We start from the raw sequence: 13991 nt of genomic DNA, 5'->3' as shown, positions 1-13991 counted from the left end.
TTCCACTTCTTTGACCGCCCTACCCGTCAACCCCTCACTCTGTACGCTACAGAAGCTATTATTTCTCATTTCTTCAAGATTGAATTCTCTCACTTCACAGTGATATAATAAAAGTTTAAAATTAAACATTCCAACCAACTCCTTTGAGAATAAAAGAGCTTATTTATTCTCCTCCCCATCTCAGCAATTAAGGTACTGCGCTTGTGGACGTACTTGTGGAAGCATATGAAACGATCAAAGTTTTACTTTAGCGTATAGCATTTAATACTTAATTTTTTTTTTTTTATTTCATATTACATAACAAGTCGTTCTTTAAGAACAGACCGTTCCCAGGTGTTACAAGAAAAAGAAGCAACATCTTGTAATGAAAATATTTTACATAAAAAGAGACAACATCTTATAAAGTAAAGCATTATATATTATTGAATTTTTAATTGTGGCTTTAAATTTTAGAGTTCAATTTGAATCAAATTTTAAATTCCCTATTTTGTCAATTTTTAGGCAGTTTAGGGAGCCAGAATAAAAGATTCAAGACATTTAGTTAAAAATAAACTGTATCGTTTTCATTTAAAGCTTTTACAAGCTTGTAGTTATCATGTATAAAAATAAGCTTGTTTACACGGTGTGGGCTTAACATAGAACTTAGCAGTATAGAGCATAGAGCTTAGCAGCAACAATAAGTGCTTCACGACTGAAAACCCTTTCTGCTGCGGCACTTGTTGCCAGCAACAATAGGATTTTTCTTGCCAAAGCTGCGATCCATGGCGGCTGAGTAGAATATATTTTACAGAAGGCAAAGGTTGGAATGATTACATCAACTAGGACGGGATCTTTTGATATCCTGGCATGGGCTGCCAAGCCCAGATATAAATCTACTTGACGTCAAATCACATCATCATTTTCATCCTGTTCTGCATTGTCGCTCTGACACATTATTTGATCGAGCAGCCTTGTTCTTTTTTTCTTGCATGAACATGAGGATATTTAGAGTCGCTGTTCTTCTGAGAAAACCTACTAGCAACATTCAAAAAACTGATTGGGATAGCTGATCTAATGACAGCAAAATAGATTACAACCTACTCTTTAGGATTTTCGAGGGTCCTCTTCTTTTCGTACAAAGAATTTCTACTACACTAAGATGCTTACCACAAGTTGAAGTAAAGGGACTTGAAGTGTTTATTGAACAAACTCGGTTCACAGGAGATGTGACAAAGTACCTTATGTCAGTCTCTAACACTAGAGGCTTAACCATTTTGAGCAAGAATTCCCTTCTTGTCAGTGAGCCATCAAGAGGGTTCAGATGCTCATCAATTTCATTCATCTTGAATATTTCGAAGTCCAAAAAGTGCACCTGTCACCATTAGATCAGTCCTTAGGAAGCGAAAGTCAACCTTTTTTTCCACATTTTCTTTCACAAGCAAAATACAGCTACTATCAATATATTGCTCCTCAAGGTGACCTTTCAGGAGGTCTGACAGAGCAGAGCAACATTTAGGGTGGGAAAGAGTTCTCCCTCAATAGACCCGACTGTAGTAGAAAAATTTGGTATTAGATAGCAAATATTACGCATTAGTTCATATTTCTCATCATCTAGAACAAGGTCAGGTTTCCTAATTTTACACAAAACACTTGCCACAGGGCTTTTGTATTGAATAATACTTTGCATCATACCATATGTTGCATTCCATGTTGTGGCCAAATCCTGTTCTAGGGACCTGCATTGTTCATATCTTAATAACATAGGAGGCGGATCATTAGCAGCCTACACAATGGGCAACTGGGCATCAGCATCAAGACCCTCATCTAAATAACAAAATCTTTTAAGGAATCCATTACTATTTTAAATTTGATTTTTTTTGAGAAGGTTGTTAAGAAGACAAAGAATTTTTATATAAGTTTAGTTCTTCCACTTTGTACATGCTTTCATGTACATATGTGTAAGTGTTTTGGGTGGGGAGAGGGAGTTGTTACTTATAAAATTTGTCCACCTTGCTTTCAGGCCTTTGTAGAATAGCTGCGTTTTTGCTTATGGTGAAACATTTATAAATAAGGTATTCGAAGATTATTATGGCTAGTCGAAACTCATTTTAATTAGAAAATATTACAGTGTAAGGAAGAGGACAGAAAAAAGTGAATGATAATCCAAAGTCCATAGTTGACGAAAATAATTTGGTGCTTGAAATTTCCGGGGGGGGGGGCGCTAAAAGATTTTTGGCGGCGCGCCGCTGGTTTTCAGCACGGCTTCAGGGACTACTATAGCACAAGTGTATGATAAATGAAGAGTCCAGGTCTTTTATGAATGTTCTCATTAAAATCAAGCCCCTAGCACTCACACTGATATCCCTTGACATCTTAAAGCAGGGTAAAAACTTTCTAATTTCGAAACACCAAAGCCTCTATAATTAGAATAGAAATTCGCAAATTTTCGTATTAAGGAAAACCAATGAACAAAGAAGATGGGATAATAGTATCTCTATTTTTAGCAGGAAGGGCTTCCTCATGAACTTAATAGGAAAATAAAAAAAAAATATTCATATAAAATATTTTTTTTGGGGGGGAGGGTATAGAACACCGCGTAGATTTGTCCCTTGTTCTGTGTTATTTATACTATTAACTTTTGCTTTCCATGGGAAACGGTTTTTCGCTAGTAATGGTACTCTTATATGTATATATATATATATATATATATATATATATATATATATATATATATATATATATATATATATATATATATATATATATATATATAACAGTGTATACATAGACATTGTCATGCCATTTTATATTGATTATTTTATTGATAATTTATAGACATTATAGTTATTTATTCATTTTTCCCGAGCACCAAAGTTAGTAAAAAAAGAAGCTTGCCGATCCTGAAGAGGAATTTGTAAAATGCACAGGTAACCATGTAAAAAATTGATTATCCTTGTTGTACAAGCAAGGGGACTGTAAGTCTCCTGTGAGGTAGGGACAATTGTCAAAACTAATTGCCCCTACAAGTTATTAACTGCCACATATATATTCTTGATTTATGAGAACATGTGTTTCAAAATTCCTAATATTTTAAAGTGTTAAGGCGTTTGTCTTGTTGAACTCATAAAGTATCAATCGACCAAAACAAAAGAAACATAATAAGATTGTCATCTTTGTAATCAGTTTTAAATGTTTGAAGTAAAGACCACTAGCAAAACATAAATCCCCTCTTAGAAGACATGTGATAACGAGAGCCGTATGAATCGCAAATGACAATAATGCACAACAAAAGCTGCGATTAGGAGACAAGCAACAGAGAGACGATTTTTTTCAGTCGATCGTTGCAATTAGGTACCTAATAAGTCTGAGGGAAGGGATCTTGCTGCCCCCCAATTTTTTTGGTCAACTAAAAAGGGCACTACAACTTTTAGTTTTCGTTCGAATGAGCCATCTTCCAATATTCTAGGCAGATTAATTCAATACGATCACCCCTACGGAAAACAAAAAACTAACAAAAAATCAATTAAATGCTCATCCGTGATCTTCCTTTTGGCAAAAAAAAAAAAAAAAAAAAAAAAAAAAAAAAAAAAAAAAAAAATCCATGTTCTTGCAGATCAGAGCTTGAAACCTTTACAGTAGGGTTCTATAATACGCTGAATCTGACAATATGATTTTCATTAGGACTCCAGGCACTGTTTGATTACTATTTGACTTTATTTCTGCTCGTCTTTGGTTTAATACATCCACCAGAAAAGAAAAAAAATCACCAGAATCATTGAAAAGAACTAATGCAGTATAGATTGGCATTTTAACGTGTACTGACATTCATTTCCGAAAGTCTCAGCAATTTGGGATTTATTGATGTTATAAGAGAGAAAACGATTAAAATGTTTTTTGGTTTTCAGTGGGGGCTGTAGAAAATCTACCACGGTAGCAAAATCTACAATACTGATTAACAGTTCTTGATGAACTGATCAAAGAATCTGAGATCGGTTTATCGTACAAAAATTCCTTTTATTACCTAACCAAACCAAATCAGAAAAAGATTTGGGAGGTTAAGAGCTTTAGTTTTAATGTTCACATTGACAAGATTATATTGTAAGTTTTAATATAATTATCGTGTTATTCCTTAGTTTTGAGTCACAATTCCGATTGCAATTCAATAAGGTTTTTGCTGTTTCTTGTTCCATGCTTTTTTCTTTAGCTATTCGGACTCATTTATCACCTTTTGTAATTTGACATGCCACATAGATACTAAAAATGATACGACCACACCTGGGGAAAAATGGTACAATTTTTGTTCTTTGAACGTACATAAATGTGACGTCACCCCTTTGATTTTTTTCTGGCATAAATTTAATTCTTCTTTCCTATTTCCTCTTTCCTATTTATCCCTCATAGAGACCATGATAACTTTATTCCATAAAGACATTCAGACATGAATTCATTTTCTCCTTCCTGTATATCTTTGCAAACGCTAAAATAACACTTCTTCATTCTAGGGTGAAAAATCAGCCATTCAATTGAATTAAGTAATTCTGGGGTGAATTTATTCCTGCTTTCCGTTTGTCCTACATAGACTTGCGTGCGCTTATTTCGTTGTGCACCGTTTTCCTTTGCAAATCAGGGTGATTTTTGTCGTTTCTTGTTCTATGCCTTTTCCATTAGCTATTTCTTTTCGTTTTAGTTGGTTGAAGTTCTATAGTTTTAGTTTTTTTTTTACGGGAGTAAAGAACGAATCTGAGTCTAGAAGCAAAATTTTTTTTTTCAAATTTAGAATTGAGAACTAACATAAAAATATATTTTTGTGCTGAACAGCTAGTAGATCCTCCAGGTGATTGATTTACTCTGGTTATTGCCATAGCATTAGTATCTGGGGTCTGACAAGGGGGAATGGGTCTGAACTGAATCAAGTAAAGCTTACTTTTAACTATCATACAAAGGGAATCCATCCATATTGGTTGGTAGAGACTGATTAACCTCCTGGAAAGATTAGAAATAAAAAATCAGTTTTTTGACATTTTGATCCCTCCTCCCCCTAGAAAAAAACCTGATACCCCTGTCCCTTAAAATTTTGGCTCTGCATATATGACCATTTGTCCGAATATTATAGGTTTTTTCAAAGATTCGCATTATAAAAACTTACAACGTGTTCTCTGTGTCGATGTAAATAACCTTTCCACCACCATAATTGCCTCGTGGAAGTTGAGCGGTGATACAAAGTGTGTGTGATAGCTGAGTCTTGCCACAACGAAACTCACCAAACGCTTCTGTAATTGCCATGCTTTCTATACCACCACCAAGCAGTTTACTAAATAAAAAGTAAATATTACTTATATAATTTATAAGTACCCAAGGCAATCACTCATCTGAAAACAATAGCGTGACGACATACAACGGGTGACCGTTTTCCAAGAGTAGTTTTGAAATCAGAGTCGGTTAGTTTTCCGGTGTTCAAATGAGACCAGACTATTTTTTGTGTTTTCAATAACTGAAGCCTTAAGCCAAGAAAGTGTATCTGGTTAAGAATTGTACAAGTACAAGTATCTCGTTAAGAATTGTACAAAATATGAAGCTAAAGCCAGATCCGAATATATGAATTGAGACCAAAGCTAACACACGTGTGGTACATTGATTGCTGCCCATGAGTACTAACAGATAAATACACCCACTTAAATCCTGGTAAAACACAGTTCTGGGTAGAACTTGCACGCCCCTCGTAGAATTTCCCGGCAGTACTCTTGCTACTTACCGATGCTACCATCAAATCATGGTAATATCTAAAGCCTCAGCAGTTGAATGCGCTATTTGAAGATTTCATAAATGAATATGCGCTATTCAAAATAATATTACGCGACGCTTTACGATTAAAACGTGGACTAAATTTCATAAATATATTTGCACAAAACTTGTGTGTGGGACAAACACAACAGAAAAAAGAAAAACTCTGCTTTTAATCTGTCTAGAATTTATTTTCCAGTGTTACATGACGAGATCAATATCATTTATAGACAGTTTGGATGAGTCCTCCCATTTTCTCAAAATTATCGAGAATCCATAATTTTTGGGAGTTAGTTTTGCACTTTAAGAAAAATAATGACAAAAATTCCGTTTTTTCCAATAGAAATTTTCTGCCAGCTTTTTAAGGTCCTGTTTGAACCTTAGACTGATCTGATTGAACCACAGAAACTGATCCATTTCTGTAAACTGAGGTAGGATAGGGATAGGGACAGTTACCCCTTCCCCCACCCCATAGCAAATTACGCCCCTGGAAAAGAAGGACTAAGGAAGAATTTATGAATAAGGCGGTACTAAACTGGAATATAATCAATAGAAAGACCGTACGAAACAGTGTGAGAAATTTATAACAGTGGTGCTGGTGTCAAAAGAAAAAGGACCAGCGCCATCTAACATTTTCAAATTAATTTCCATTTTTCAGCCTGTCCTGAACTGTGGCATACTTGTCTTTTTAAGTGCTATAAAACGTGAGGAGAATAAAGAAAGGAGAATTATGCCACCAGCTTAAAGTAAACTAACTTTTGTATTTGCAAAGATTTTCCCAAATAACATATACCTACCTTGTGCAGACTGGATTCTGACCTAGACAAATATTTGAAGACACAAAAGGCTGATTAATTATAACATACAAAGAATTTCAGTCTTACTGCTATAATATTCTAGATTAGTAATATCAATTATTGAAATTCCTTTGAAATTTTCTACTTATTTAATGAAGTCGCCAGACGCTACACTGTCAGTGGCGTTAGTGGTTTTTAAAACCCACCTTTCAATGTTGAATTCCTGAAGAAACAATTAATATAGGTTTTCATGAACCGTATATTTGTTTTCATTGCTACGAATTAGGTGAACAGTTTTTCAAAAAAAAATTTGAAAATTCCTTGAACATAAATAATAAAAAAAGGTCACACAAATTTTAAATTGCATCAGTTTCTGCTATTATTAGTTAATGAGGAGACACTTGGAACTTTTATAGGTCACCTAGAAGCGAGTGGTATCGTAAATAATGGTGCTATAAAAGCCGTGCAAAAAAAGGTTGTACACAAGGCATCCAGCCAAAAAATGGGACTTGTAGGCTAATAACTATGGATTCATTGCTGCAAATGAGGCGCACAGCTTATTCGTCTTTTTCTCAAATTGAGAGTTTTTTGAACATAAATAATAAAAAAAAGCTCAAAAAAAATTTTAAGCTGCACCATTTTTATACTATTTTCTAATGAAGAAACACTTAGAACTTTTCTAAGTCAACTAGAGACTAGTGATATCGTAACTGATGGCGACAAAAGCCGCGCTTACCAAACAGGCAATATAAAAGGCGTCCAGCCTACAAAAAAATAATTTGTAGGTTATAAGACATACTTAGTTACACGCAGAAAGAATAAAAGCCAAAGCGTCTTGCATTCAATTCTTTAGATTTAATTTCACTTATCCCAAAACTATACTTGAGCTTATTTACATAAACTTCTCAAAAAAATCTTCATTATAATTATATATATTTCTTTGTTTCTTTTCTATTTAATGCCATTTAAGCAAACATTTCCTATTTAAGAAAACTGAAAATTTGATGCTTTATCTTAGAATTGCTATCATGCGTTTTTACACACAAAAGCCCTTTTTTTGACACGTATAAAATAACCTCGACAGCCAGCATATTTTTCTCAGTTATGCTCGAGCTATACTATAGTCGTAGATGTCGATAAAAAAAGCCAAGATTTGTGCGCGATATGGGTTTTTCCTACATTTTAACGTTATACATATTGTAATAAAATAGAAAATTGACACGTCAAGAAATTAGTCTGACCAGCTTGAATCAACATTAATGTGTTCCCAATAATTATTGACCAACGCTCTGTCATAGTATCAATTGCCAAATTATCTTTACGGACAAAAGAAAACTGCAGTTTCAAGTTTCCATCATTTATAGTTACAAAAATATACTTTAGATCTTTACTATGATTGGTCAGTCATAAGTTTTGTGATTTAAATTTAAGCAGTTAGACCAATTACGACCAACTCGACCAAATACGAACAGGACAGGTAATTGGCATTGTAGTCATGTGTGAATTTGATTGTATCCACAAATGTGACCTGCTTAGGATTCACCAATAGGCCTACTGGGCCTGGGTCTAGGGGTGTACCATGCCAAGGGGCGCAATAAATTATCAATGAGTGATTGTTTTCTTAACAAAAACTGGACAACTGTGATTTATCGTCAAAGTGCCAGATGCATTCCGCCGCAGCGCTGCCTATTCATAGAAAATGATTTTAAAACAAGACAGGAATTCCAAGGCCACTTATAAGCTGTCGGACTTCTCCCAGAATTGGCAGTTGAGAATTCGGTATCACCTCTTTCTTTCATTACTTTTGGCTCATCAGTTACGTTCTGTTCAGTGCTTCCACTATACCCAAATCCCCAGGAATTTCCCCAAAAATATCACAAAAACAGAGCAGCAAAAACGCTTGGGCATATAATCGTCACATCTTTAAATCTGACCTTGAGTGTGACTATAACGTGGCCTGGGAATTACTGACAAGTTACCTGAATCCAAATATGTCTGCGCAGCAGCCAAAAGGCAACAGAGTGAGTAATAAGAAACAAACAAAAATTGAATGGATTGAGAAACTCGTTTGAACTAAAATTATTCAACCAATAAACTAAATAAACAAAAATCAGAGCTCTCTTTTGTTCTGTACGAAGTCCTTTATTTTAAAACTAATGATTTGCGATGCTTTCGACCAGTTATCTGTTTAATAAAGTGTTCAGTGTGAACATTCAGGTATTTTAGATGCAGAATACATATGACATCATGGAAACTTCCAGCAAATACATTACATGGAAACTTCCATCAAATAATTCGACTCAAGGGTGTATATATAAAGCGTTTATATGGCCGTCAGCTGAGGTAATAATTATAACACATGAAACAAAGCGCGCATGTTCGTATGAGACTTCCGTGCACATATCACTTGGAGTAATTCGAATACAAAGAGCAAAAAAAAAGGTAAATCAAATTCCAGCCTACGTAAGCCCCCTTTTTGATCATCATGAATACTACAGCTTTAGCTCTCTGATAAAAAGAAAATGTATAAAAGCGTTCATATGGCCGTCAGCTGAGGGAATAATTATAATACATGATACAAAGCTAGCATCTCCGTACGAAACTGCTGCTTATGGTAAGAACAGGCACACTGATAAATGACGTTCCAAACGAGCCTAGTAGGGGGGAGGGGAGACACCTTGCTTCAGTGCATTTTACTCCCTCGTAGATATCACTTAGATCCATTTGAATTCGAAGAGCAAAACAATGGAGATCCAATTCCAGCCTAAGTAGGTCCCCTTTTTGGTGATCATGACTGACTGTTACAGTCTTACTTCTCTGGTAAAAAAAAAAAAAAAAAAAAAAAAAAAAAAAAAAAAAAAAAACACATCTTGAGATGGATTGAAAAACTGTGCGCCTCATGCGAAACAATGAAAATAAATATACGGTTCATGAAAACTTATAAGAAATGGTTCTCCGGGAATTTAAAATGGAAAGATGGGGATTAAAAACCACTAACGCCATTGACAGTGTACCGGCGGACGGCTTCATTACACAAGTAGAAAATATGGTTCAGCACAAATAACAATAAAATAAACAGAAACAATAAAAAAAATAGGCCCTTCATCTTGAGGCTTGGAAAAGGCCCGAAACACATCAAGCTGAAAAAACTAGATTTTTGGCAAAACTAAAGCTTTCTTATTGGGTAATGTGCGGCGTTTAAACAATTATTTCTACTGAGCCCCTCAATTTCTCTGACTGTTTTGCCATTCTTATTGACTTTTTTACCAGCTAAGTTCAATTTTTCGGTAAAACTAGAATAGTTGGTAAATTTTTTTATACCATGGGGTAATATTATGAAACCTTAGACTTATCCTTTTCGGCCAACCGTCTAGGGCTAAACGGAAAGCAGGTCGTTTTCGTCTGAGGTGGGAGGATGTCATAAAGAAAGATTTAAAGGAAATGGGAACTTCCAGGGAAGGTGTAAAGAGGGAGGCTTTCAATAGACTGGGATGGAGGAGGAGCGTGCGTAGCTGTGTTGGCCTCAGGTGGCTTGGGGCTGCGGGGAGTTGTTAGTAGTAGTATCTATAGAACAACCTTTATAGTATATAAAATAAAACTTTTTTCTCCCCCTGGGCCCATCTTAGGTCTATTCATACATAGAAATCACATTTTCATAATATTTTAATTTTGGTCGTAACATAATTATGAAGTTCTTAGGGCAGTACAAGATTTTACCAGCATTGCCATGTTAAGCATAAAATTTATTTATTCCCGAAGACACATAGATCTTCAAAGGAAAGCAACATCTTCTTGAACTGCTTGGCAACCCCATGATGGTCCCAGATATAATACTCTATTTATTTCTCTGTTGTTTTCCATCTAATGATACATCATGTCTTCTTCGTTAACCGGTTTTCTCGCATTCGTGACACGGCGAAAAACTTTCCACCAAGAGATTCCAATGCAATTATTGGATACAAATATTATTTGAAATGATTTTAAATGCGAATAACAATAGAAAAAAAAACCCATTATAATCTGATTAATAGAAACATACAGCAATTACAAAATAAGAATTTTTTTGCGAGGTTGTGAGGTTCTTTGAGTTTTTATTTATGGATCTTAGGGCTATATCAGGAACAATCAGGAGGATGTGGCATCCTCCTGGTGGTATGTGTGTGGTATGATGCAGTGGTGGTAATGTAGGAAAAGTTACCACGACATTCTGAAAGAACATATCGTATTTTGAGATACAATGGCTAAAATATCAGGATAAAATTTCTTATTCTTGGCAGATGACAGCCATTAGATGCATTGCTAAGATCTCCGAATATTTCTTTTTTCTTATTAAAAAACCAATTATTATTATTTTTTTTTAATACAGTCAACTGTGTCAAATTAAAGATTTGATGTTTTTTTGTCTTTTTAATCTTTTCTTTACTGATGACGGCTGTTAAAGATATTGTCAGAACATTAGAATATTTTTAGTTATTAGAAAACTGGTTTCATTTTCTACTTCAATTGACCTTGTCAAACTGTAGTTATGACTTATTGTTAGAAATGGTGGCCCTTAGAAATATCACCAAAAATTGGAACATTAGATTTTTTACGTCACTGGCTTATATTAAAAAAAAAAGGTCTATATGTACTTCTGTGTGCCAATACAAAAGTCTATATAAAAAAATCACATGTTCTATATTTCTTTTGTGCCAAAGAACGAAAAAAAAGTTAAAGAAATAAAAGGAACAAAACAAAACAAACAGAAAAAAACGAATAGAAGAAACAAGAGCACCAAAGAAAAACAAAAAAGAACAATAAAAGGAACAAAGGAGCAAAAAAATTAAAATTACGACTAAATTAGCGAAAAAAGTACTCAGTTTTGTTCTTGTTATCTTAAAATCTAATTTGATCAGTTCTTGGCTAAATAGGTTGGATATTTTTTTTGTAAAAAAAAACTGACTATATGTCTGTTTGAGCAAGATGGGTTGGGAGAGGGGGGTTAATTACTAAACGACTCAAATCAGATGGTTCACTGCATAAACCCATACCAAAAAGGACAGCATTAAAGAATGATTATAAGGAAAAACCTGAAAATTAGAATATTGTAAATTTAAATGAAAAAAGGTAAATGTGTAAAAAAGGAAATGTGTAAGATAAAATAAGGCAAAGGCAGAGTAAAGACAAGAAGCAGAATTAAAGGTAAGAAAAAAGATGAATGTAAAGATTGACTCACTCAAACTCTGAGCTGCCCGTTGATATTTTAAAAACTTGTTTTCTCTTTTCATTGACAATACGAGCCGTGATAAACCCAGACTGAAACACTTTCAAGCAAGCTTCCTTAATCTTGTCTACTTTGGCCTCTGACAGTCCTTTGATATTGCAAAGCCTTTTCTTGGTATTCATCTGAACGCCCTTGACCGTGCATATCCCCACCGATTTGAGTTTCTTCAAGTCTGCTACGTTCTGAAACAGTTCTAAGAGATTACGTTTCATTTAAAAACTAAGAAAAAACACAACCCCACTCAGTTGTGCCAATTCATCAAAATTTAGGGGAGGGGAGAAGTTTATTTTTTAATATCTCGGGGGGGGCAAGTTTGTCACTTTTTCATTTTCTCAATGAAAATACCAAAAAGATTATTTTTCAAATAAAATACCCCAAAAAGGTACTTGGGAATCTAGACTCCCATTTGACGCCACTGAACCTAATAGACAGTGAAAGGATTCATCAAAGTTAGTCCTCAAATGGTGAAAGGATTTACATAGACATTTTTCAGCTCGTCCTTAATGCTGGATAGAAAATTTTATCCCATCAAAAAAGCCTATTCGATCTAAGAGTAAGCATTGATCTAGTTGAAGATCGTGTAAAACGTCAATATCTTCTGAAATCTCTTTTCTTTCCCTATTTTTTCTTGTTCAAATCAACAAAAAAAAAAATGAGATTTTGAGTACCTGAGATGCACAAATTGCAGCTAAAGCCTATGTAAGCCTTAAATAGAAAATATTTTCAAAATGAACAGTTACATATTTAAGAAATGTATTATACCTGAATATACTTCAAGCGTACAATCCACATGTCAGATCTTCATCCCGTGAATTTTTTGTTTTAAAGTAAGTTTATCTGAATGAAGGTCCTGCGATCTTTTCCGCAATATTTATATCACTATTTAAAATGTAGTTTTTAGTAGTTTATGGGTATTAAGTTGAAACAAGAGTTTCAACTTAATACCCATATTAAGTTGATGTATGACAAAATTCATGGAAAATATTATAATTTGTACCATTTATTTGTATATTAGGGGAGAAGGGGGGGTTAAAGTAAGGTGAAGCGCTTTTAGGAATTATAAGAGTAATATTTAGGACTACTTTTATCATTCCTAAAATCGCGTCACTTCAGTTTAGCCCCCCCCCCCCAAATGCGCAAATATATTGCCTAAAGTATACTTTTCCGGTATACTTTGCCATATGTCACTCTTCTCGTCAATTTACTACCCGTTCATGGAAGGAACTTAATCCATGAGTAAATAGTGGTAAAATATAACAGAAAAAATCCAGATCGTCAAAACAACAGCAAAAATTCAGAATCCTACCCCAACCCTTATTTTCCTGTATTTAGAATTATTTGAAAAGAAGACAGAGAGAGTCAGCAAAAAACCGCTAGCCAACAGGCCATTACCAACAAATAAAATAAAAAAAAATCAAGTTTTTTTTTAACTGAAAGTAAGGAACGACGTTAAAACTTAAAACGAACAGAAATTATTCTGTATACGAAAGGGGCTGTCCCCTCCTCAACACCTCACTCTTTACGCTAAAGTTTTTTATTGTTAAAAAAAACCAGAGTCGTGAGAAAGTCAAACTTAGCGTAAAGAGCGAGGCGTTGAGGAGGGGACACCCCCTTTCATATACGGAATAATTTCTGTTCGTTTTAAGCTATAACATCGTTCCTTACTTTCAGTTAAAAAATCTTGTTTTTTTAGTTAATTTTTGAACGTTTTTGAATTAATTAAGGTTTTGATTTTGGATCCCTGTACATGAATAATTGAAACAAAATTTGCAAATTAATTTTACTTTTATTTAGTTAAATGGTTTTCTCAGAACTTGTTTAATTTTATTTACGAACGTATTTATTAGTAATAAATATACGTAACTTACGAATTAACTTACGTAACGAACTTCTATATTCATATGTTTTTGATACGTATATTAGGAGTTCGCCCCTTAGTCAACACCTCGCTGTTTAAGCTAAAGTTTGAATTTTGTTCCGATTCTTTAAAATGACCCCTTAATCACAAAGGTCGTTATTTAGAATAAATAGCTCTTATGAAAGTACTAAAAAAATCTTTGGCTTAAAGAGCGAGGTATTGACTAGGGGGTGAACCCAATCATATATGTAATATTTTTTGTTCGTTTTAAGTTTTGATGTTGCTCCTTACTTTCAGTTGAAAAACTTGTTTT

At 34.2% G+C, this 13991-nt stretch overlaps 1 protein-coding gene across 1 annotated transcript in view; it reads right to left on the bottom strand.

Annotated features, from left to right (window-relative positions):
- Positions 1-13991, bottom strand: part of LOC148953903 (meiotic recombination protein DMC1 homolog) — a 117500-nt gene that overhangs the window by 77081 nt on the left and 26428 nt on the right. Inside the window, exons 3-4 of the mRNA XM_089085687.1 lie at positions 11773-12002; positions 5126-5290 (exon numbers count right to left, since the gene is read on the bottom strand). Of these exons, the coding sequence (XP_088941813.1) occupies positions 5126-5290; positions 11773-12002 (395 nt within the window). The remainder of the gene's footprint in view (positions 1-5125; positions 5291-11772; positions 12003-13991) is intronic.

Source organism: Artemia sp. Qi Xiang Cuo, chromosome 3 (genome assembly GCF_049724085.1).
Source record: "Artemia sp. Qi Xiang Cuo chromosome 3, ASM4972408v1, whole genome shotgun sequence".
NCBI classification, from domain to species: domain Eukaryota; kingdom Metazoa; phylum Arthropoda; class Branchiopoda; order Anostraca; family Artemiidae; genus Artemia; species Artemia sp. Qi Xiang Cuo.
This window is presented reverse-complemented; position numbering and strand designations above follow the sequence as displayed.